The sequence below is a fragment of the Rhinolophus sinicus genome, chromosome 14 (assembly GCF_057876585.1).
Source record: "Rhinolophus sinicus isolate RSI-liver-muscle chromosome 14, RSI-T2T, whole genome shotgun sequence".
In the NCBI taxonomy this organism is placed as follows: domain Eukaryota; kingdom Metazoa; phylum Chordata; class Mammalia; order Chiroptera; family Rhinolophidae; genus Rhinolophus; species Rhinolophus sinicus.
In genome coordinates this window covers 112,507,800-112,534,918 of record NC_142514.1, presented here as the reverse complement: position 1 = coordinate 112,534,918, position 27,119 = coordinate 112,507,800, and the positions used below count along the sequence as shown (strand labels likewise).

The window sequence follows — 27,119 nt, the reverse complement described above, 5'->3', positions numbered from 1 at the left end:
TCCCAAAGCATTCTATTTATAAACATGGTAGATGAATTCTGAAGTTTTGGGGGTAAGTGTACTGCAACTTCCCTGAAATGTATAAACAAAAGAAGATAAACTAAGAGGACTGATAGATGGATAGATATTTGATCAAGCATATATGTTAAAATATTAAGTGTAGAATCCAGGTAGTAGGTATGTAGGTATTTACTACACAATTCTTTCAACTTTTCTGTATGAAAATTTTCATAATAAAATGTTTGGAATAAAAACCCATTTTTAAACCAATACAGACAGGTTTCAATGTTCTGATAGACGTTAAAGTCTACACATAGGAAAAAATTAGCATATTTATTAATTATTTTATTAGCGTGAATCATTTGTGGCTTAAAGGAATAAAAACTGTCTGGATGAAAACTCTTGATAGGAAAATATTCTGAGACTAGACCCTAATTCATTCATTACACAAATATTTATTAATCATTGTGTGAGACATCAAAGGCTGCAATGCTAAATAAGAGACATGTTCTCTGCCCACCTAGGGGTTATAGTTTTGGGCTAATTAATATTCAACTAATATTCAACATGTTTACAAATACACTATATATATATATGAAATCCAAACACATTCCCTCCTATCAACAGAGAATAATGATTTCAAAATAGGGAAATCTCAGTTTCAACAAATAATTAGGACAAGAGAAGTATGAACATGACACCAGTTAATCTGGAAACACGTTCCTTACTGTTTACCAGTTTATTATAAAAGGATATGATACAGGATACAATGAACACACAGATGTGTTGGGCAAGGTATGTGGGAAGGGGCACAGGGCTTCCATGTCGGCTCTGTGCACACCACTCTCCCAGAACCTCCATGTGTGTTCAGCAACCGGGAAGCTCTCGGAACCCTATACTGTTGGGATTTTTATGGAGGCTTCATCATGTCGGCACGATCAATTATTAACTCCATTTCCAGTCCCTCTCCCTGATCTGGAGAATAGCGGGCATGGCTGAAAAATCCAAGCTTCTAACCATTACTGACTGGTCTTGCTGGTAACCAACTCCCATCCAGATGCCCACCAGGAGCCATCTCATCACAACAAAAGACATTGCTCTTTCCCAGGAAATTCAAAGGGAGTTAGGAACTCAGTTAGGAATTGGAGTGAAAGACAAAATATTAGAAAAGATGTTCCTAGTCTCTTATCACTTAGGAAATCACTTGGAAATTATAAGGGCTTTAGGAGTTCTGTGCCACGAACCTGGGGCAGCGAGCAATATATAATTTTTTTCTATTATCTCACAGGTATGTAATGTGAGAGTATAATTTTTTAAATTTAGAAAATAATTTTTATTTATGAAATTAAATGTACATTTTCTATGAAAATTAAATTTTCTTTAAAACATTCCATCACAAAAAGAAAGTATTATCAGTATCAGATTTAAAGCATCTGTAGCTTAACTAAACAATGCTTGTTAAAAGACTAAAAAAAAAAGATTTTAAAAAAAATTCACTAAGGAGTCACAATTAGTAATACTGCCTTGCAACTGCTGAATCACTCTGCCACGTGAGTTTTGCTCCAGAGGAGCCTTTCCCAATTATTCTATTTGGTTTTACCTATTTTCTTTATTTTCTGAGATGGCAGAGTCAATAAAGATCCAATTCCCAGAAAGCTCATGGGGCATGACTGACGATAATGTTCACAAAGCGAACAAACATAAAACCCTAGACATTCTGATCTCATACAACCTTTACGTATCCAAAATATAATAGAATGAAAACCCCAGACACAGCTATCACTCTATCACTCAAGTAAAGATAAGATTCATAACAGAAAAGTACATGAAGGAATAAACAGATCCCCACGTTGGCTAAACAGGAAATTGAAGAATATATTGCTACTAGGAACACTTCTGAGAAAGAGGACAAACGTAATCCTAATCCTTAGTGGTTAGAAATAGGCTGCGATCATTAACCTTTTGAAATCCTGAACGGTATATAGGCAAGAGGCAATATAATGTGAACAAGGACGTGGGATTCACAGAGAATGATGAAAACTGAGCAGACATCAGTGATCATAACTGCAGGAACTATTTTATGGCCGAGAATTTAGCAGAATAGAGAGAAGTCCACCTGTCTCCCTTAGCGTGCCAAGTATAAATCTTCTGCAGTTGCACTAAAGTTTTCACTAGACCCAAATAAAATAAGAGTTTGTTTTTCATTTTAAACAGCAAACAAGTGATTCCACATACCTCATCATGGCCATGTTAACCATGTTTGAACAAGGGGGGTAAAAAGAGAAGGAAAAAGGGAGACAGATTCACAATTGCAAGTATACAAGATTGAAACAATTTACAAAGAAATACAGCAGTGTCAAAAATGTTTTTACATAGTTTCCCTGGATTTATAAATATAGAATCCCACCATATGGTGAGATAATAGTCCACTATAGGGGAGAAGAGGAACTTTGAACATTTTTAATAAAACAAATACAGTTTTCTGTCTCCCTACTAAAGATGATACTCCCAGAAATACGAGTATACTTGGCTAAAGCTGAAAAGTAGCTGGAAGAGAAGCTTGCTGGTATGTCATATTTTTCCAGGGCAGAAGAATTAATGCAAATTTTGTCTAGGACACCTTGGAGACCAATGGCTAATGTCAATGACCTTTAAATCTCCTACCTATGCCATATAAGCCTAGCTTCCATCCTTTAAGAAAAGTTAAAATAAAAAACCGTGAGAAACCCATTTCCCATCCCTGACGGGGAAAAAAAACCCAAAAAACAGAAGTGAATCCATTTGCTAAATTTCTTGAGAACTGGAATCTTGTGAAACTCAAAGGAAGGATACAATGGCAGCAACACACCTTGGAATCAGCATATAGGACACAAGACTTCCCGTTTGACTAAATATGCTCTGCCCCCTGGTCCTGCAGAGAAGCAATTTTCTCAAGTATTGGCCTCAATATTCTTGTCATGAGAGAAGAAAATCTCACACATTGAAACATGAAGATGAGTGGTACCTTATGGCAGAGGAGTGGCCCAGCAAGTAGTTTATACAGGAGCTAAAAGCACTGGAGCCAAAAGGAACTTATTTCTCATTGCTTCTGAGAGAGAATGGGACACGCAGAGCACCATTTGCTACTTCTGGCGTGAAAACTTTCCTACTTGATCATGTACCATGTACATCTGTAGGGTACATAACTAGGAACTTATTTTTAGTATTCCATATATGAAACAAGCAAAATTAGAACAGATTAAAATTTAAAAAAACACACAAATCTACTCTATAGCACATGCCAGCAAATCTACCTTTCAAATACTTCTGCCTTACAAAACTAGGTCCCAAGTGCTCAATGAACAGATTTTGCCATCTTTTCCTCTTCACCCCCAAATACAGATGATTTTGAACTGCTTTATCTGGCTGAGCTCAAGTGAAATGTAAAGTAAAAAGAGAAACATCTTTTAGTTTAATAGTCTAAACACACTGCCAAATACCAAAATAGAGAGCAAAATAAACACTGCATAATAGAAAAATTAAGCTTGAAAAAGCAAAGAAGCTAAATTGGGGACACTTTAGCCAATACTGAATATTCAATATGTATTATAAATGCTAAGCTTAAATGCCTATGAGATAATACGATCACTCTTATGTGTTTGCACTGAGAGGACTTACTTTCAGCTCTCATTTATAACAGTGCAGCTTCATTTGTTTGCAGGAACTATAAAGTGAAATCCACCACCATCCAAAACCGGACTCTCAAAAAAAGTCATTACAAACCACTTCAGTAAAATTAAGTTTTACTTTGTATGTGATAAGGCTACAGAGAGCATGAGAAATTTTAGCTTAAAAAATTTTGGGGGGATTTTATTCTTATTTACTTGTTAGATAAAAAGGATGAATCCTGACATTTGTGACAACATAGATGGACCTTAAGGGAATTATGCTAAGTAAAGTAAGTCAGACAGAGAAAGACAAGTACTATATGACCTTACTTATGTGTGGAATCTTAAAAACAAACAAACAAACAAAAACAACTTACAGAGAAAGAAAACAGATTGGTGATTGCCAGAGGTGGGGTTTGGGGGCTGAGCAAAATAGGTGAAGGTGGTCAATAGGTAAAAACTTCCAGTTATAAAATAAGTAAGTCCTGGGAATGTAAGGTACAGCATAGTCACTATAGTTAATAATACTGTATTGTATATTTAAAAGTTGCTAAGAGAGATCTTAAAAGTTCTCATCAGAAGGGAAAAAAACAACACAACTGTGTGGTGTGGTGATGGTTTTAAACCAGACTTACTGTGGTGTTACTTCACAATATTTACATTATCAAAAAATTATATTGTTGTATACTTGAAAACAATATATGCACAATGTTATATGTCAATTATATCTCTATTTAAAAAAATAACCATGGGATATGCACCCAAAAAAAAAAAAAAAAAAAAAGAATAGGTGGTGATGATCATGGTAATGGTAGTGTTGGTGGTCGGAGTAGAAGCAACAATAGCTGCTGTTATTATTATTAAATGCTTATCAACTCCTTATGACAAATGAAAATTTAAGAACTGTATGCCAACTTCAATTTATGATAGAACACAGAAAAAAAAGCTCTCCATGGTCCATTAAAACTTACTAGCCAGACCCAGTGCAAACACCTAAGGATATGGAAACAATACACGCAAGCTTTAACTTTTTCAGTTTCTAGCACTGCATTGGAACATTTAATTAAATGACAATTAGAACTGCTATTGGGGGCCTATATTACTTCATTTCCATTTATTCTTTTGCTGAAAGATTAATCTGAAATCCTACTGTCTTTGGAGTTGATATTTCACAGATTTAGCATTTCAGCATTTTCTAACTCATTGGTTCAAAATCTAGTTAAATATCATAATTGCCTATGAACTTTTTATAAATATAGAAAACCAGCCTCCATCTCAGACACTCTGACTCAGAATAAACTATAGCACCTGCTCTGGAAAAAGATAGTCTAGCAGGGAGGTCAGAAATGATCTACAGGAACCTCAAGTATTCAAAAATCATGTACAAGCTATAAAGCAAACATGTTTATCATGTTCAAAGACATAAATGCTAAGCTTGAAAATTTCTGCACAGAACTGGAAAACGTATTTTAAAAAGACACTGTAAATATCAAGAAAAACCAAACAGATATCCTAAAACAGAAAAACACCACGACTGAAATTAGACCATCAATGAATGGGTTTAACAGCAAATCAGACATAGCTGAAGAAAGAATGTGTGACAGAAGAAACTATTTGGTTTAAAGGAGAGACAAAATTCAGAAAACACAAGAGACAGGGTGAAACAAAGTAAAACAAAGAATTAGAGAAAAGGTAGATGAAGAGAAAGAATGGGACAGAGGCAAAATCTACAGGGATAATGGCTGAGAGTTTTCCAAAATTCATGGAAAAAACCAATCCATAGATTCAAGAAATCCAATAAATCCCAATAAAGCAGAATAAACAAATCCATCAAAATAAGCAGAATAATCAGGCATATCAAAATAAAACTATAGAAAACAATAAATTTTTTAAAATATCTAAAAGAAGTCAGAGAAATAAACAAAGGTCACCTTCAAAGGTAACGAAAGCAATAATGTAAGCCAGAAGAAAGTAAATAAAATAATTGGTGCACTGAAAGAAAATAACTGCCAACCTCAAATTCTATACCCAGGGAAAATACCCTTGAAGAATGAAGGTGAAATAAAGACACTTGCAGGCCAAAATTAACATGGAGTTAGCCAAAAGCAAACCTGGACTAAAGAAAATTTAAATGTTATACATTATACAAAAGGAAAATGATCCCAAGATGGAAGATGTGAGATAAAAGAAAGAATAAAGAGCAAAGAAAATGGTAAATAGGTCTAAATGAGTATGACCATATAAATCAAAAAAAATCTTTAAAAATTAAGAGAATTCAAATATACAATAATAGTAGCATAGGAATTAGAAAGGAGTGTTAGAGTCAAAATGTTCTAAAGTTCTTATGTTGTCAATCAAGAAAGCAAAGATACCAATTGAGCTTAGAATTTGAATGAATATCAAATAATTCTGTTGAGTGAAAGAAGCCACACAATAAAGAGTATATACTGTATGATTCCTGTATAAAAAATTCTGGAAAATATTAAGTAATCTAAGGTGTTGAGGAACAGGAGGAGATGACAAAACCTTTGGGGATGATGGATGTATTCACTGTCTTGAGTGAAGGAGGCATTCATGAGAGTATATATAAACGTGTGGTTTACTGCATGACAATTACACTTCTAGAATGTTGTTTCTAAAAGAAAAATATTGTGGGATGCAGTTAAAACAGTACTTGAGAGCAAAATTCACAATCTTCAAAACACATGTCAAGAATATTTCCCAGGTTCTAAATTAATCAACTGGAGGACAATTAACCAGAGCATAAAAACAAGGAACAGCAAAAATTTGTTTTGTTTTGTGTGGAATAGCAGTAGGTGGCAAATGGCTAAAAACGAAAGATACTGAGTTTTGATTTGAAAAGAAGAAATGTCTTCTGGAGAGCTGAATATCAGGTCCAAAGCTGTGGGGGAAAATAATCAAGGCTGGAAATATTTTCGAATCTCCTACATTGCCTGAGACAATGCTGGTCACATAAATAAAAGCTCTTTTAAGAGACATCCATTTAACCAACCAACATGCTCCATTTCTTCTGTAATGAATTCTCATGCCCTGAATGTTTGTTGATAATCGCAATTCTCCAATATGGTCATGTACTTCCATTCTCATTGTTGAGCTTTATGCTTGACAAGTCAATTGTATATGTTTCCAAACCTCTTTGTGCGGGCTACACTTGTTTTACAAGTATTTAATTTGATTAAATATTATGTAAACCAATGAAAATTGAGTAAAAAAAGATAGGTTTTATTTTTTTCTATACAAACTAAGTTGAATGTTGTTGAAAGACTAAATAAAAGTGAACAAATTAATAAACTGTTGTAACCGATGTCATTCAATAATGCCTTGGAAAAAGTTACAGCTATATACAATGTCAGAAAGGTATTAGATGGAGGGGTTATCACTTTATAAATATCTAACTATTATATTGCTTTGTACACCTGAAACTAATAAAAACAATTTTAATTTTTTTAAAAAAGCTCTGAAGCATGTATGGCAAAAGATTAAAAAAAACACACACCAAACACTGAGATGGTTTCATAGATGTCTTTAAGCTTTTGCTTCACTTTAAAGAAATGGAAACTGGAAAGACAAGGCAGACTGTGGACCCTAACAGAAAAGCCCTACATTGAAATACTGCTGAGTGAATTTATATGTAAATTAAAATAAAATATTTGAAATTTGTATGTATCTTTTACCATTATTAAATTTGTGTCTATCTTTTACTATTTTTATTCCCCAATTTAGGTGACTTTTCAATTAACAACCAACCACCGGTTCCAACTACATCCCCTAAATGGGATTCCATTGTAGTTTTCTACATTTAAATTATAAATTTTTTTCTAGTTTTACAATATAGCTGGAGTGATAGAATGCTGCTGTCTTGCTACAAAGTAAATGCACAAATTCTAACTAAAAAGACAGAAGAATCAGTACTCTGAAGACTCTAAATAAAGCAAAATATTCTATTTTATGATGTCACACTGTGAAACAGACTGTTTGAGCAGATTGCTGTTGAAATAGGTTTATCTCTCTGCCATTATCCTACTGTAGGGGCCTGAATAAAGAAGATCTTACTCCGTACAAGGGAGATAAAGAGTAACTTGAAGAACTGTCAGCAGAATCCCATTTGCCCAATTTATACAAAAGGGATTTTTACCTTCCACGAGATCTTGAAAGATGAGAAAATTACACAAAAAATACATCTTCAGAGTATTACCTAGCACAGAAAATGCTGAAAAGTGAAAATAGAATTCGATGTACAAAAAGGAACATGATGAAATAAGGCAGAACATTTACTTCTGGCCCACAAACCAGCAGATCTACTTGTCCATAGAAGTTTCGAATGTTAGAGACACATTGGCTAAAAAGAAAAATGAAGATTTGGCCCAATGCCATGGTGATTGCACTATGATGCAACTAAATAACCCATGTCAGAGTTATAGTCTCTTTCCCCATCAACATTAATCTACGTAGCCATATAGAAGTTACCATGGCTGTGGATACAAAGCACACACACACAGATGCAGAAGAAATATACACCCGCTAGGACAACAGATCATTACCCTTTTAATGCTAAGGGCACTACTGATAATGGAAAATATCACAAATAAACTATAAAGGATGAGAGAAGGGAGTGCAGAGCTATACAGCAGAGACAATCTATTAGAACTTCAGAATGTAAATATTCCAAGGACTCTCAGATAAGAATAAAGTCTGAGGCCTGGAATCAAGATAAAAATAGGAAGGAGAAATTGTTTGGCTTCTGAAGCTGTAAATATTGCTTATATATTCAAATGTTGAGGGCTGAAGCTGAGGTTGGAGATGAGGTCAGTATGCCCAGGGTTCAGATTGTATTTGTTATTTTAAGCTTTATAAAGAAAATATCTTTTCCACCCCCCGTTTGTGCTGAAGATCAGATCAGAAAATAATGTAACATTTGTCCGTTAAAGCAATAAACTCCTAAAAGAGAAGTACCCTGTAAATCATTCCCGACAAATAGAAGTGATGAGAATTGCTCCAGCATCAGAACATCTCTGGGGCAAACCACTCAGAAACCAGGTTGGAAAAAAACCAGAGAAGCTATAAATCCATTCAGCTGGCAGTAGAGAAATTGGGTAGCTCAAGACATTTCATACACACAAAGAACTTTATTCAATACCCTATTTCAGGAGATCAAGCTGGACTCAATAACGATTTGCTGAAAACATGAGCCTGGAGAGAGAAGAGATAACATAATGAAAGATGTGTAGCCAAGGAGAAACAAACAAACAAAATAAACACTAATAACAAAACAAAACAATGGTGCCACTGACAAATACTACAATGAAATGGAAACTGGAGTAGATACTACAGTACATTTCTTAAAACAATTAAGGCCGTCAAGGATGAGAAAATAAAGAAAAAGGGACCCAGATTCCAGGTCTGGGACAAGGAGCTAGGAGAGAATTCAAGTAACTACATGGCATCAAAAACAAAACAGAAGAGCAAAAGTGGGTGAATGCAAGAAGAAAAGATGAAAGCCATCTTTCTGGTGGCGACTTGAAATCTTATTACAAGGCCACGAGATCATGAGCTTCCCTTTGTCACAGAGTGAAGCTTTCAAAAGAGGAGCCCAAGAAGCAGCATGCCTAGTAATAAGACTTGACTCGTGTGGATTGCTCTGAGTTTGAAAAACATTTTCACATTCATTAACTCACTTTATTCCCATCACAATCCTTCAGCCAAGCAAGAGGCATTATTAATCTCATTTTACAGATGGAATAAAGGGCCCCAAATATAGTAGACTGCTTTAAATAGTCTAAAAATTTTAAATGTTTAGTAAATAGAAAAATTTACAAAGATTCACTTCTCGTCAAAAGCTGTCTTTTACAAAAAAATCTACTGTTTTTGTCGTAACCTATAAGATGCATGCTTTCCTGCTATTGCAAAGATGGCTTTAACCAAAAACTCCATTCAAACTGGCAGCTAAAAATGATATGCTTCTAGAGACACCAAATGGAGATAATGATTACAGCAGATTTTCAGTTCAACTAAAGTGCAAGTTTCTCCTCCTTTACAACTTTTAATTAAATACTGCATAATGACCTTGTAAGGTGTTAGAACACTTAGTTCCCATTCCTCGTATTTCCCTAGAAGAGGAGGGAATTTACATAGCAGTGAAAGTATAGGAAGAATACACCTAACTTCTCTCTACTCCTTCACTTCTAACTCCCCAAGAGAAAAGGCGTACCTTAGCGGATTGGTCAGCCTGACGCCAAGCTTCCTTGGCTGAGCCCTTCCCTCTCTCTTGATCAGATCCAGCTGGTCTGCAGAATCTAGTGTGTGCTCCTTCATGTCCTGTGTTACAGGGGCAGTCTCTGACTGTGAGGGAGGTCTCCAGTTGCCTGGCTGCGCCAGTGAAAAGAGATGGTATGTCTTTCTAAGTCAGAGGTGAAGTATTATAACAAGTCCACTTGGCTACAGATCTACAGCCACGTTCTCCCATATTTTCTCAGTACTTAAATTGACATTCTGATCTCCATTTACTTTTTTCTCGTTTCTCAACTGGTTAAACTGTTAGGGGCTGGTGGGAGCAGACAGAGATGTTCTTTCCTGGCCCCCTAAAGCTACAAGCCAGGATAAGAGGTAAAATGAAAATAAACCAAACAGAAAGAGCTCTTTTTCCTTCCCATCCTCATTATTTTTGAAAGGACTTAATAAGAATCCACACATGTAGTCCCAAATAGCACTGCTCTCTAGTCACAGTATCAACATGATCACACGAGCTCAGCGAAGGTTAAAAGTCAAAGCACTGAACACCTACGGTAGTGTTAGGAACTACACAAATACAATAAAACACTAGTAAATAGTATTGGCCTCAAGAACAAGATCAGATTTTGAAGCAACCTCTAGTTAGATTAGACGGCCTCAGATTTGAAGGATTCTTCTAGATTTAAAATTGTTTCCTACCTAAAACTCTACCTGAAGTTTGCATGGACTATTTTAAACTATGCTTTTCATAGCTTCTTTAGCAGCAGATCAAGTAAAGTGCAGCTATAGAAACAAGTCAATGAATAAACACGAACTTCTTATTCCTCATTTGTAAAAATGAAGCCATTACCCTCTAGTGCTCAAAGTTTTTGAAGGGACCGAATCAGGCAATATATGTGAAAACATACATTTATCAAAATTCCAGACATGTACATCTTAGTTGTTTCCTTTTTCTATAGCCTGCAGCTACTATCTTTTGCCACTAGATGGCAATGCTGCTTCAGCCAGCTATTGCACTAAGGGGAGTAAGGATTTTAAACTTCTAAAAATAAAATTAAATTACAGGGTTTTTCCTGGCATCCAATGACCTGATGGATAAAACTTTGGACACCTAAAAGAAGGGGCTGTGATAATTTCACATTCTGTAAGAAATATAAGTGTTGATGGTGCCTTTACTTTTCATTTTAAAATCTTAATTCATCTGAATTAAGAAACGTGGGAAAGCCTATGAAAAAGGCATTGCATAAGGTAAGACATTTGTTGATAACTAATAAAAAATGTCTAGGGCGGCCGGATGGCTCAGTTGGTTAGAGCGCAAGACTCAACAACAGGGTTGCCGGTTCAATTCCTGCATAGGATGGTGGCCTGCGTCCCCTGCAACTAAAAGAGTGAAAATGGCGACTGGACTTGGAGCTGAGCTGCGCCCTCCGTAGCTAGACTGAAGGACAGCGACTTGGAGCTGATGGGCCCTGGAGAAACACACTATTCCCCAATATTCCCCAATTAAAAACAAAACAAAAAAAAGTCTAAACATTTACCTCTGACCCCAAACTGAGAGAAACGATCTCATCCTCAAAAGCAGAGTGTGTATCAATATGAGCAGGAATTCCTAAGATGAGACAGGATAAAACATTACTTCATTTTTCCTTTTGGTAGCTTTAAGATGACTTTTAATATAGCCTCACACTAATATGGTGAAAACATTGTTTGTTAATCAGGAATGTAATATAATTTTAGTTAAAAAGAAACATTTAGGGTGAGTGTCACTAAGTAAATAAAATTAAAGTAAATCTATACTAAAAATATCTTAACTTCATGTTAAAGTGCCACTGGGACTTGATTCTAAAATCAAGATATGAGAGTGAACGCTTAACTAGGACATTGACTCAATCCCAGCCCAAGAGGAAGATGTGAAAGATAAATAACAAACTCATTTTTCTCCTTAAACACTGGAACCCCAAGTACTTGTAGAACAAAAAGCAACAGCCAGTTGTGAAGACTAAGCATATAAATAATTAAGATATGGTTTCTCCCACCAATTTCTCATTCTATATTAACTGAGTATCTCTTAAGCGAAAGGAACTTTGCTACATGGTGAGAGTATATAAAGCACGTAAAATATATAGTCCCTGTACTCAAGGAGCTTACAGACCAATGAAAAGACTGATCAGTAAATAAGCAGTCATAATACATCATGATAAACGCAGAAAAACAAACCCCGCAACTCTTGACATTAATAAAACTCTTAAGATCATTTGATTACTACAAATATCAGATGAAGATGTAACAAGTACAAAAAAATCAATAACCTAAAGATTTTTCACTAACATGTCATCCTAGAATTGTCTTCCACATCTCAACAGAGGAGAAAGAACAGCAAGATCATGCAACCAATTAGCCTTCTCTGTACAGGCATAACTCTATCCCAGACCACAGAAATAAAGCAAGTATTGCAATAAAGTGAATCATAGTCTTTTGGCTGGTGGAGGGTCTTGCCTTCAATTTGTAAAAAACAACATCTGTGACATGTAGTAAAGTACAATAAAACAAGGTATGCCTGCACCTGTAAATTATTTGGTTTCTTCCATTATACATGTCTCCTATGTTTTTAAAGCAATCTTCTCCCTCTTTAAATAAAACATTGGGTGACGAACAAAAGAAAAAATCACAAATAGCAATTGTGTCAGTCTGTTTACACTCTGAGATGCAAGTTTCTCCAGAGATTAACTGAGATTTGCAAGGGATTAAAGTCAACAAAGGTAACAAACATAAGCAAATTACTCAGTTTGAGCTAAAAATATCTCTGATCTTAGAGAGTTACATCATCTACTTAGTTATGAAATATATGACTGGAATTTTAAAAGAAATACTCACCATGCCCAGGTTCATACTGGTTTACAGTCAATTGATCAGGTTTATATCTAATAAAACCTTCCTTCAACCACTTCTCCAAAATGCTATCACAAATGTCAGGAAGACCTGAGGTATATAAAGGTGAAATATATTAAAATACTTACTTTGCATGTTTTACCCAAGAATAAAAAACAGTCACTGTGATAAAAATCACACAGATTTTAATTTAGTATTCAGATTCAAATATAACAATAAACCCATAAGCAAAGTAAAATAAAAAGAAAACCTTAACAATCTTTTGAGGTTACTCTATTGGATTTTATTAAATACAATGTCCAAAATAATAATTTTTTTTTTAAGGAAGGCACAGCTCACAGTGGCCCTTACAGGGATCGAACCAGCAACATCGGTGTTACTAGCACCATGCTCTAACCAACTGAGCTAACCGGCCACCCCTCAAAATAATAATAATAATAAAATAATAATTTTGCTGACAATAATTTTGGTATTTTGTAATACCAAATACTATTTGATAAATAGTAATAAAATTATAAAATTTACTATATTATATACTGGAAACCAACATGACCACTTTTTATTTTATTTTAAATAATTCAATTTATTTTTTAAATTATTTGTCTTTAAAAAACAATTTTCAAAGTGGAACTTACTTTTATTAGAGTCATAAATGTTTTTTCATGAGGGAAGAATACCCTTAAATAAGACCAAAGTCATAAAAATATAGATAAATTGAACTCCAACAAACAATTGTACCAAAGGATTAATATCCAGCTTATATAGTAAATGCTTATTAATAAATTAGACAACTCAATAGAAAAAAACTGGTAAAGGATATGAAAAAGAATTCATAGGAAAGGAAATACAAATGGCAACCTCACTAGTTAATCAGGCAATTATGAAATCAAAAGTTTAACAATATCACATGTTGGTGGGGGGGTTGGGGATGCACATTGGGGAGAATACGTTGGTATGCTGTTTTAGGGGGCAATTTGTCATTGTCTATTAACATTTTTAAATGAACGTAACTTTGACACAATTCTAATTTAGTAATCTACTTTAGAAACTCTTGCTTGGTGCATAAAGAGTCATGTACAAAGATATTCACTGCAGCACTACTACTTGTAAAATCTAAAAACCAGAAATAACCAAACTGTCTATCTGAAAGGAACTAACTGAATAAACTATTATCGATTGTCATTCAATAAAATGAAAACCTAGATAAGGTATCCAAGATATAAAGGGAAAAGAACAAGTTGGAATGATACGTGTAATATATGAATATACACCTGTACGATAATACATGTTAACAATGATATACTTTTATAGGTATCTATAGTTGGATATAAACTCATTTTTTAAAGGATTGGAATAATATATACTAAACTGTTAATGGTACTACTTCTAAGAAGAAGTATGGATGTAAGGACAGTCAGTTGTTCAAGAGGAACTTTAGCTTTGTATGTATGAATTTTTTAACACAAAACTACATTATTTAGCTAACTAAAATGTTTTAAATTTAATCAACTGTTTTGATAATTTACCTACAAATGACAAATGAAACACCCTCAACTGTAATATACTTCTAATACATTAAATCCTTTTTTCTGACCAGCATTTACTAACAATTACTTACCCCCAGGTAACGGTTTATCTTTATCTACATTGTTGTTCTCATAGTGGAATTCATAACCAAAATGCTTTACCCTTCTGTGTTTTAACGATTTTTGAACTGCATGAAGGGAAGAAAATAAACTGTTTGGGTAAAAAAGAATTTCATTCCTTCACATACTTCAAAGTAAACATTGTAAGTAAGGATTAATTACTTTAGTAATAGCAACTTTTATTAACTGCTAAATTACAGTCATTAATAAAATTCTCCAATACCTCCTATTCTTATACAACAAAAATTGGAACCCTCACCCAATCAATCTGAAAGAGCTAAATATGTATACTGCCACTCACAGTACTGCTAATGATCTGGAAAGAGTCAGAATAACTAATTTGCAACTATCTCCAGGAGGCTCTTACTACATGATAATGGTATGGCAGTGAAACGCTGATTCCTCATAGGAAATATGCCTTACAGATGAGAGAATCAAGTAAGATAATATATGTAAAAAGGCTTATAAATGTTAGGTCTACAAATGTTGGCTAATAAATATTAACCAGTTTGGAGTTTAAAATTGAAAGCTATATAAATGTCATTTATTATGAATGCTACTAAGCATTGTTGGTATGACTTCCTCACATTGGATCCAGGCTACCTTCAGTAATTTTGAGGACATACCAGAGTTTTAATGAACCAAAGGAGGAGAAAAAAAGAAGGATCAGTAACACGGCATTTTGCAGAAACTTCTAAATATCAAATTTTAAAGGTTTTACTTACAATTTTGATTGTCTTTATCTTCTGTCCAGTTAACACTTTCCAAAAGCATTTTCTCATCCTCAGAAGAAATAATTTCTTCTACTACCATGAGGCCTGGGGGTAAGGCTTGAAGCCCCAACTCCTTCCATTGTGCTGTGGGAAAACAAATTAAAATAGTCACATACAAAACTTAAAGTTCCTATATACAAATAATTCTGTCCAATAGCCATTTATCAGTTCATAAAACTCCCAATCTCATTTTAACAAATAAGAATGCTAAAAGGCACAAGACATATTAACAGTACAAAATTAAAGACCAAGATAAAAATTATGGTGCATTTTATCTACTGCAATTACCAATAGCAAATAGAATAGTATTCACTTAAATATTCTGTTCGATCATGATTGAGCCAATTTTTAAAACTCACTAAGAAACAAAATTTCTTATAATATCTATAGTATGCCCCTCTATAAACAAGTCAGATTGTCTATAAATACTGAATACAAAAAATTTAATGCTCAGTTTTGCCCATAGGTTCTTGACACTGGCTGTGGTCAAGTAATAGAAACATATAAAATAACACAATTTTCTAAAATAAAAATGTCATTGTATGAAGAATTTAGCATATATTTAGCATAAATTAAGAGCACATGTCCTTCAAAGTTTTAGATAAATACAGCTCTAGAAGGAAAAGGAAAAAATAATTTATGATTAAAGGGAATAGTATAATTAACATTTACTATTAGAGATCTGATCATTCTTCTTACGGACATGATTTTTGAAGCTTTCTGCTGAATAGTTTTCATCTTTGAATAATTTAATGTAAAAGTCCACAAAAATAATATAAATATCAACTAGATTTTATTAATATTTCAGAACTATAAATAGTGAATCATCTGATATTTACAAAGTGTTTACTATATTCCAGGCATTATATTATTTATTCAAATTATATAAGGAAAACTTTGGGGAAAATTCCTTAAAAACCGGTAATTTACAGTGCAAGTATAGAGTTTTCCAAATATATGTATTAAAAAGAATTAAAAATATCTCTTTGTTATTCAGTGGCTATCTGGTAGTAGATATCAAAGCAAGTATCAAAATATTCGTGACACAGTTCTATCTTCTATTCATTCTATTCTCTATTCATTTCTATTAAAAATGATTTCCATGGTTATAAACATAATTGTAACAATCTTAGAAGTACATCTGGATCTAATGTAGGATTTTGAATAGATGACTCTAAAACTCACTTTGTAAATTTTTTTTTTGTGTGTGTATGCAATTTCTTAAAGAATGTTCAATATGCTGAATGGGGGAAAACCAAAAGGACAGTATTTTCTGATTAAAACTTACTCCTAAGCCATTCAATTTTCAAACATAAAATATGGAGATAATCTAGTTTTTATCATCTGTAAAGCTTAAATCAGATTTAAAATTAAATACATATAATCACAGAAAATTACAACTTTTAAAATGTATCTTTGAAAGAGTCTGTAAAGGTTTCCTTGGAGTTTTATTTTACAAAAACATAAATTGGGTAAGATTACACTCACCTACCCACCCACAGGATATTTAAACAAAACTTTCTAACTGCCTAAGTAGGTGACAAATGATTATAGTAGAGAGATTAGATGTCTAAATCAAAGTTCATCTCAATACATCTCGTTTCCATGGGGCAGTGGTGAAAAGATGTAATAATCTCTATAATATTTCTGTAAACCACTCTATAAAGCTTTCATTTAAATTAGTAAACTTAATTAATTTAAATACAATTAAATTGAAAAATCAGTTCCTCAATCACAATCATATCTGTTGGAAGCGCAGATATGAACATATGAACATTTCCATCATCACAGAAAATTCTGGACAGCGCCACCATAAAGCTTTAAGGATCTTTGGTGGCTTAAGGTGTTCCTCCATAAATATGAAGCTTAGCACATAATCATTTAGGTTACAATTAGTTCTTAAGTAACTAATCACAAGCTTCTGGGTAGATACCGTAAAATAAATTGGTGATCTGAGTCCTCAACATTAAATTATGAAAAACATAATGACAGGTAGCAGGGTTCCAAAATAAGTAACATGCATAATAAACCTATTGTTAGGTTGGGGGGATCAGCTCCTTAAAGGCAGGCTATGTCTTAATTGACCTCTCTTCAACCACTTGTCCCAGACCTGGCACCAACTAGGTGCTTACATAATGTTAAAGGGAAAAGGGCTGTCTTAACTGATGTCCTATTTTGTTTCACAATAACTGAACCTCCCAAGAAAAGGAAAGAAAACTCAAACAAAAGCAAGAACTAGTTTTTAAAAGATACCTGTATAATAATACCTTTTTCCACAAAATTGAAGTACAGAATGATCTTTTGTCCTAAATCATCCACTATTTCTTTTCCATTGAGGGTAACATAGGCTTTCTTGGATTCTTCTATAGTTTTGTATATTACAAATGCGTAGGGCTTATCAGGAGGCATTAAGAGAGCATCCACTTGTCCAAATCTCTCTAAAACTGGAAACAGCTGGTTCCTACTCACACCATTACCCAAACCACCATTGGCAACAACCAGGATCTTAAAAAAACAACAAAAAAAGAAACATGAACAATTGATATCAACCTGTTTATTTTTAAAGATTTTAAAATAAGATAAAATAAGATTATTTTTAAATAAGATAAAATAAGATTTTTTTAAACAAGATTTCTACAAAGGTGTAATTAAGAAAGAAAAAAAGTTCCTTTACAGTGGTTATTTGGTTTTCTAATTTCATACAAAGTATGTAAATCAATTTACTAAATATTTAGGGATTAAAAAGTACTCCTTTGTTGTAAATAATACTGATTTTTAAATAGCATTTTTAGTAAAATATTCATTTCTTAATGACCTACATACAAATTAAAGATAACTTATTACTGTTCAAATATAAATTTAACATAATGAAAGAGAAACAGGAGGAAGAGAGGTGGAAAAAACAAGGAGTTAATTACTAATATTTACTTTTTTGCCAGACACTGTGCTTGCTATATATTTTTACCTACTTAATCCTTATGAAAATAATTTTCACAATAATTCTACAAAGTTGGTAATATTAGCCCCACTTCATCGACGATGAAGCTAGGTTTCAAACTTATTTCTGTTTCTGTCAGTTTCCAGAATTCACACTTTTGATATAACCATTATACAATGTTTACTAAAAACTAAAAGTAAAGGTATTGACTCAAAGAAAAACAAATTACAGGCTATACTGAATAAAAAATTTTTCTGTGTTTAAGTAATTCAGTCATTTTGTAATTACAATGTTTTCCTTTTTAAGTTTCGTGCTTACTTCCTGTCATCTGCAGTCTGCACTAAACTTTATTCAGGGATTATTTTTTTGGGGTGGGGGTCTCCTATTTTTATTCTGATGTTCATGGCCTAGTGCCCTTATAATCTTGGTACTTAAAAACATTCTACATGATGTTAAGATGTTTAATTTTTGATCCATGCCTTCTAAAAACTTTGTAGCATAGTAAAAGTAAAGTATTGATGGTCTATTCTCATCAGCTCATCTATATCAGGTATAGGCAAACTTCTAAAAATGATCACATAGTAAATATTTTAGGCTTCACAGGTCACGTAAGTCTCTGTCACATAACCTTGTTTTTATTTAACAACCTTTAAAAATGTAAAACTCACTCTTAGTTCACAAGCCAGCTTTGACTTGAGGAGAGTAGTTTGCCCCTGATTTATACTAAACTAGAGATTAGAACATACTGTATTAGTTTCATATACACAAAATGGGAATATCTAGAACCTTGTTTTAAAAGAATGTAATAGAATCATTTAAAATGAGATAACAAAAAATGTACAGCTCTGTTCTTTTATGGGACAGCCAATACTTTGTATGTATGCAAGTATACACATAATAAACAACACGCTGATACAATACTATAAAATATGGTATAAAATTTAGCCTCAGATGGCTTGCCCTGGACCTCATTCAGTGAAATTTATAAATAAAACTACCAAAATAATTTGGTTACATGCTGCCATAGTCACAAAAACATTTCCGTATTCCCAAATCTAGGGAACTCAAAGATTCTGTAAATGACAAGGTTCCACTGCATATCTAGGAACTGAGGACGACGGCGAGGTGTGACCTGAGGAGTTATCAGTGGTCCTCAAAGATTCTAAGTGATTTGTAGGCGAGCCTAACAGCAGACCACACGAAAACAAGTTCAGTGGGAGACAGAAGGGAGAAATTTATTTACTATTACATGTGAGTTATACAGTATAATTAAATGCAGTTATTGTTTTATTTATAATTTTTCAGCTAAGCAATTTTCCCAGTAATATGAAGTAGAGAATTCGGAATTTTTTGTGTTATGTTTGGTCCTGACAATTTGAGGATCACTCTAGAGAAATCTCACTATGGCTACACATTTCCATAAAGGCACCTATATTTCTAACACATGGTAAAAAAAAGCATTTGTTCTCCCCTGGATAGATCATATATCATTGGAGGTCCTTCTACAATTTTACTCTTTTCCTCTAAAAACACTGTGGATAAAAATATCAAACCTAAACAAATTGACATTTCAAAAGCCACGAAGGTGAGATTAACGCTTCTAGAGATTTGAAAGAAAAGACAGACCCAACCAGAAACAGGCTTCAGAGGCAGCAAACAAACTTAGCCCATTTCTTTTCTTACCACTTCTCTTCATGACCCTGTAAGGAAGAAAAAGCAAGTTACACTTGGGAAGAGAAGACAGAGGATGTGCCAGTTTAATCTTCTGAATGCTGCATAGCTTCAGCAGCTCTTGGAAGAAAGTGTGTAAAAACATATTAATCCTAATCTATTATCTATTCCAAGCTTTTCATAGGAATTTGGTTTAAATTCTCTAAAGTCATTAATAGTTAAGACAATCAAAGTGTGGGCCTTTTACCTGCTAAAATTAAATCTCCTCAAAGATTACTCATTCCTAAACTATGATGCAGCACAGAAAACAGAAGAAGCATTTATCTGGGAGTCAAGAGACCTAAATTTTAATCCCAGATTCACCTTCTCAATTGTTTGTCATTGGCCCTCAGTTAGATGAAGGCTAAGGTTCCTTCCTACTCTTATCCTATAGCTTTAGAACCAGAAAGATATTGGAAGGAAGGAATAAAGGAAGGGAGGGAGGGAGGAAGGAGAAGGGAAGGGAAAGGAAGAGAAGGATGGAGGGAGGAATTCATAAGGCATTTTAATGACTAGTAAGTACTGTCATATACATATCCTCTTTAGAATCTAACAATCTAACTGGATTTTAAAAAGTATGCACTACAACGTCCTTACAAATGAAGAAAGCTGAGGTCAAAGGATACTGCTCATGCCCAAATAAGTGGGGAATCTAAGAGTCACAGTAAGTTTTTCTAATTCATAGCCTAGGAAGTTTCAAAGTCCCCTAAATATTAGGTTGGTACAAAAGTAATTGCAGTTTCTGCAATTAGTTTTAACCTTTTAAACAACAATAACTTTTGTACCAACCTAATATAATTATTGCCATAAGATAATGAAAAGGCTTTGTAAATAAGATGCAATAAACATAAAATGTTTTCTAGCATATAGCTATAATACAGATGAACTTACAAAGAAAAGAAAGAAGATTGAATTAGGATACAAAAGATGTAGCTTTAAGTTTCAGTCACGTTATATCAATTACAACCTCTCAAAATCTTTGTTTTCTCATCTATCTCATAGGATTTTTTAAGAAATTAAATAATGAATGGGTATGCCTTGTAAACTGTAAACAGCTGTACAATGTTATTGTTATTAACACATACCTACAACTCCCTCATAGTTCAACCAACACAATCGATGCAAATTCAAACTACACTAGGGTATGTCTTAAAATAGGTTAGCAGATCCTAACATATGGATATTTAATATAAATATAACATATGACTAAACCATTACAGCCTCCTTTTCTGAGCAATTAACAAATATTACTACAATACATTGCATGGCAATACATTTACATTCAAAGGACAATAATAGTTTTAGGTCACCTGAGTGGCATAGGATACTGTTTCAATGCCTTCATGTCTCAGCAAAGTGTGCCTGGCTTTCACCTGTTTCCTTAAGAATTTCTTCTCAGTTTTACTGAGTTTGTAATTACTTTGATGGTTGCTATCCATGGCAATACTGGAAAAGAAAAAAAGTACAAAATGTCAACCTTAAAAGTCCTGAAGGGACAGTTATAATGATGCTATTCATATACTCTGCAGTTTGTAAATATTTCTATGTAACACCTTTTTTAAAAATGCTTTCTTTACCTTTTACTTTAGAGAAGTGAGAACAAACAGATGCAGGAACAATAAAGAAATATTTAAAAGGTAACAAAGAAGCAAGAACATCTACTTGGGGTCTACAAAACGTTCCAATGCTCTAGCTCTATTCAGTGAGCTATTTTACCCATAGATGATATATCCCTTTACTTATGAAATTCTAGGTAAAATGTGCCACAAATTTCACGAACATTATGTTAGGAAAGAAAAAAAAAATTCACAGAAGCATATAAAGTATGATTCCATTTACACAAAGTTTAAAACTCAAAAGACATATATTGTTTATATATAAATGCAAACAAAAGCAAGGAAATGATAAACACAAAGTTTAGGAGAGAAGTTATTTCTGGGAAGAAAGAGAGGAATGTGATATGCAAGTGACACAAAATCATTAAAGGTACTTCTTAAGCTAGGTGATGTTTTAGGTGTTTATTATTTTTTTAAAGCTACACGTTATACATTTTTGCATCTATAGTTTTTTTAAATAACAGATATAAGGACTCCATAGAATTGTTTTCATTTAACTAAAATACATCAATCAGCAAGTAGTTACTGAGTGCTTTCCCAGAGGCCTTCACACTATCCAATTCAGCACCCTACAGCATGCATTATAGTAGTTTACTTTATTTTGTTCACAGAATTTGACAAAATTTATGGTGATTCATTATTAGCTTAATTCCCCAATCAGTTGTTAACTCAGAGAGCAGTAATCGAACACAGTATGTGCTCAATAAAAATTTGTTGAAGGGGTAAACAAATGGTAATGGATGAATACACAAATGTCTATTTATAGTCTCAGCACTCTGCACCATACAACCATGATACAGTGTATGCTTTCAACAAGTTAATAAGTTAGTTGAGGAAAACAGACAAACACTGAACAACGAAAGAATATGACACATCTTTATATAATTGTTAATGGTATATCTTTAGGTTGTGACATGAACTAGAGACAACAAAAAAAAATCATATCAATATTAACTGGAAAAGTTTGGAAGAACTTCAAAACAGAATGGGACTTGGTCAAGAAGGACAAGAAAAACATAGTCAGATGAAAGGGAAGATATCCAGTGAGTCAATGAGGAGCAGAAACTGAAATCACAAATGGATGTATCTGGCAAACACAGTGCGAGGTAAGCATGATTTTTCAGAGCAGAGAATATTAGCTTATCCCCTGACCCCACTCTTCACGCACTTGAAAGTCTTCAAAGTTAGCAAACGAAATAAATTGAGTAAGTTAAATAAAATTGTTACCGCAGGTAGAAAGAACAAGGAGAGAGGGGGGAAGAAGGGAAAGAGGAAGTGCGGGAAACAAAGGAGAGAGGAGATGAGATCATTCTAAAGAAAAGGTGCAGCTAAACAAAAAAAAAAAAGAAAGAAAAGAAAAGGTGCCGCTACAGCTACTTGCAATACTTGCCCTCCTCTTGGCCTGCGCACTCCCGTTATTTTGGGAGTGTACTATTTCCTTTCTCTTAATAAATCCACTGCTTGTTCGGCTTTGTTTGCGTTGCTTATTTGATACATCCTGGAATTCCTTCCTGTTACCATACAAGAACCCTTTTTTCCCTGGTAACAAAATCATATACCAAAACAACTCATAACCAGTAAAAACTCTAATTACTAACCTATACGGATCCAAGAAAAATTAGCTTAGTCTACTGAAAGAACTAACATACAGGGCACATGTGATGGGAGGTAAGGCCAGTAAAACGGGCTGGCTGGACAGTACAGAAGAGACGTGAGAGGCAAGAAGAAATGCTAGCCTGATCTAGGGTGGAGGCTGCAGGAAGAAAGGACACAGGGAGAGAGTGGGAGGGCCAAAGTAAAGTTCAGGTACAATGAGTAGGTCTGGATGACTACTCAGACATGAGGGAGAGAAGAGTCACAGATCGCTTACTACCGGTAACAGTACAGAGCCTGAGTGACTGAAAGACTGCTGGTGTCATTTCAACACTGCAAAGGTGAGGAAGAATTACTAAGTGAGGGCAGTAATGAGTCAGATTTCAGATTTAGGATATACCATGTTTGAGGTACTGGTGAAATACACAGTTGCAATGTCTGGCTGGCAGGTGACAATATAAAGTCACTAACAGGAGAGGGAATAAGGTTAGAAAGTTTCCGGAGTCATCATTACATAGGAAGGGTTAGCTGAACAGGTATTTTTAACATGTACTAATTATAATTGTTTATTCTAATGTTTGTCCCCTTCCATTGGACTATGAGCTCTTTGAAGACAGGCATTGAATTGTATTTTTTTTGTTCAATGCCATGAGACAGACAGTATAACAGTGCTTAGCGGTCCAGGTTCTCAGTTCAAATTTCAGCTCTGCCACTATTAGCTGATCCTGTGTGAGTTCATTACTTACTTCTGTGCTTAGGTTTCTTCACCTATAAAATAGGAATAATAGTGCCTGTTCTTGGCACATAACTCCATCCACTCTCTGGACTAAAAACTTGACCAAACTCTAGCATGGCTTCTAGCAGCATCAAGCAATGTCCCTAGGATGACCCCAACTACCCATTAAAATGCCTGCCTAAGAAAACTCAAAATGCTGCCAGGAAATTTTACTATTTGTTCTAGCAACAAATAGTAAAATAGGCCCCTGACCTCCCTTTCTTAAAGTGTTTACTAAAAAGGGCTTACAATTATGAATATGCATTTCTTGCCATTCAGAAGTGTCTCTCTCAAGGACCTGAGGGCCATTCCTTTGAAATTTACTCATCAGGAAGGATAGAGCCTCCATCTCCCAGTCTCTATGACAAGATAGAATCCAAACTTTGATAACTGCCAGTAGTAAACAACTGGCCTCGTTGTATTTGCATCGACAACCTTTTGTAATGTTCACTTCTCTGACTCTACTGAGATTCTACTCACCCTACCCCTTCCTCATTCACCCTTTAAAACACCCAAATCACTGCTGCAGCTCTTTCCCCTACTATCAGTAACTACTGAAGAAAATCTGTATTCACTGTTTTAACTAATGTCCAGCTGCATTAACGTTTGACACAATCTCATAACTTTGTTAAAAGGAGTAACTACATCTATTACTAAATTTAGTATTACCATGTTTCCCCAAAAATAAGACCTAGCCAGACAATCAGCTCTAATGTGTCTTTTAGAACAAAAATTAATATAAGTCCCAGTCTTATCTTACTATAAGACTGTGTCTTATATAATATAATACCAGGTATAATATTAATATAATATAATATAATAAGACCAGGTCTTATATAATACAAAACTTGGCCTTATATTAATATTTGCTCCAAAAGACGCATTAGAGCTGACTGTCCGGCTAGGTCTTATTTTCAGGGAAACACGGTAACTACTACTGTTAATTTCCAGAAGAGGCTGATCAGAACAGTTTAATTAGATACAGAAAAGCTGAGGGCTCTGAAAGAAACTATCTTACTGCCATTCTATTCCAAGGTCATTATTTTTGGAATGGCATCTGTGCAGTATGCAAGGGAGAACAAGGGATCGATGCGCTAAAAATTTGTTTCTTGTCACATGAGCAAAGACTGCAAAGTGGAAGAAATGAGGAAGAAAAGATGTTGAATATGTCTTTTTAAAAGTCTGACACTAAGTCTAGCACCAGTAGATGGAACTTCATAATCACATTTCTATCACTCCCCTTCTCTTCTCCTTCCCTCAGTCGTGCAGTATCATGTGAAGAAACACAAGTCCGTGTTGCTCTGGAGGCTCCTTTGTCCCCCATTCCAGTGACCTGGCAATGCACTGGCCCAGCAGGTCTGAATCACCTCAACAAGGAATGGGCTAATACCAGCTGCTGAGGTCTGGAAGTGCTTCCTTTCTAACAAGGCCACTTCCCTGGCCAAGGAATTTACACTATTGCACAAAGGCTTGGATGCTCCTTGCCATGTTATGGGAGTGTTATGGGATGTTACAGGAGTGAGGTCACTATTTACTAGAATACTAGACACGCTGAGTCAAGTCTAATCACGTCCCGCCTAAAAACATTCTCTGTAGGATAACAAGAGTTTAAAGATCACGCATGCTCTGCTAGTAAGTTTAACCCCAATATATCCTTGGTTATTGACCTAAGTGGTACTAGTAGTATATGTGTCCATACCCTCCTTGAACAACAGGTGCCTATAATGAACCAAGCAGTATAAACAAATGTTCCTGTGCTTGTATGTAAATTACACTTAATCAACAGCAAAAATTAGAACTGAAATTCCTATCAAATGAGGCCTGACCATAAAGTACAGCATAGGTATACAGGGTATACATACAAATCTAGAGGACACACAAGAAATTGGTGATATGGGTTGTCTCCAGGAAGTGGAAATGGGTAGATTGGTACGGGAATGAAAGGGAGCATTCTTTTTTTGTAACTTCTGAATCTAGTAGCTATTCAAATTGCATCACGTATTGGAAAAAAAAAAGGAAATGATTAGAAAAAAACTGACCACATTACTTGTCACAGCACCCCGTTTTAACTCTTTGAACACCTACTCTATATTTATATGCCCTCATTAATTTGTTTATTCTCCATCTTCCTCCTCTAATTTACCAGAAAGCTCCATGAAAGTAGATTTTGTATTGTTCACCTGTAGCCCTCAGCACCTAGAAAAGGATCTAGTAGCCACTCAATAAACGTTTATTGAGCAAGCATAAACTTATTAACTTACTAACCTTGCCATCTTACCTCCTAAACCTCTTCTTCAGAACTCTAAGTATGGTGGCCCTCTTCAATGTTTTCATTAATGCCTGGTGTGTATCTCTATCTCTGTAGTTTTTACATTGTGGTATAATTACACTTATTTGTGTTTGTGTGTTGGGCTCACCCAGAAGCCTGTCATCTACTATTTGAGGGCATGGACTTGAATGTGGGGCATACAGCTAGCAGCCACTCCGTAAACACAGAGGGTGAGAAAAAAAATGTATACACATTTTAGGAAAGGAAAAAACTGTATTAAAATGGTAATACTCAATATATAGTGATAACAAGAGATGAATACAAGTCATGTGTGTGCATTTTTTTGGCACCCCCTGTATTTAACTGAAATGAAAACCAGAGGCTGACACTGGCCCAACAGTCTCTGGGACTACTCAAATAAGAGCACAGGAAGATTCAGCTGTGTGAGGGACCAGACCACTAGCAATGCCTTTTCTTCACTGGATTGGCACGGGTCAGAAAAGCACAAGAACTGCCAGACCAACACGCCCCAGGCTGCAACCGCCAGTCCCCAAAGGAAACAGAAGACTTACACAGACTACTCGCAGGCATCCGCACCAAACACAAACACGTGCACCTCAAACGCTGGCAGGACCGCCCAACGCACAAACACCCTTCTGCCCAGGGACCGCACCAGGGCGCCGCTGGGGACATTCATCCTCTCCCTAGGTTCGCAGCCCCACACTAGCAAGCCGATAACGACCGGAAAAGGCCGACAAGAGAAAGCGATGATTTGCAATCATCATGCCCGCCGGTAAGAAGTGCCACAAACCTCTGCATCGGCTCAGGCTGGGTTCTCGCTACGCGGGTGCTCTCTCCTCCACCAGCCTCTCCAATCTACCCCTGAAAGCTGCGGCGGGTACTCTCACGTCACCTCACCTGGGCGCAGCCATGTTGGAGAAAACTGTACTACATTTCCCATGAGCCTGCAGGGCGATGAACAGAGCTCCCACAATCCTCTTCGCCTCCCAAAAC

At 34.9% G+C, this 27,119-nt stretch overlaps 1 protein-coding gene across 4 annotated transcripts in view; it reads right to left on the bottom strand.

Annotated features, from left to right (window-relative positions):
- Positions 1 to 27,059, bottom strand: part of ALKBH8 (alkB homolog 8, tRNA methyltransferase) — a 58,623-nt gene extending 31,564 nt beyond the window's left edge. The window contains exons 1-8 of one of the 4 annotated variants that reach the window (XM_019715704.3): positions 26,917 to 27,042; positions 23,462 to 23,527; positions 21,163 to 21,298; positions 17,472 to 17,709; positions 15,157 to 15,288; positions 14,404 to 14,499; positions 12,771 to 12,875; positions 11,435 to 11,505 (exon numbers count right to left, since the gene is read on the bottom strand). In XM_019715704.3, the coding sequence (XP_019571263.2) occupies positions 11,435 to 11,505; positions 12,771 to 12,875; positions 14,404 to 14,499; positions 15,157 to 15,288; positions 17,472 to 17,709; positions 21,163 to 21,298; positions 23,462 to 23,527; positions 26,917 to 26,924 (852 nt within the window). In that variant the 5' untranslated portion in view covers positions 26,925 to 27,042. Of the gene's footprint in view, positions 1 to 11,434; positions 11,506 to 12,770; positions 12,876 to 14,403; positions 14,500 to 15,156; positions 15,289 to 17,471; positions 17,710 to 19,768; positions 19,843 to 21,162; positions 21,301 to 23,461; positions 23,528 to 26,916 lie in introns of those variants that run through there. The other 3 variants (XM_019715705.3, XM_074335530.2, XM_019715707.3) reach the window with 3 other exon arrangements.
- Positions 27,060 to 27,119: the final 60 nt, after the last annotated feature.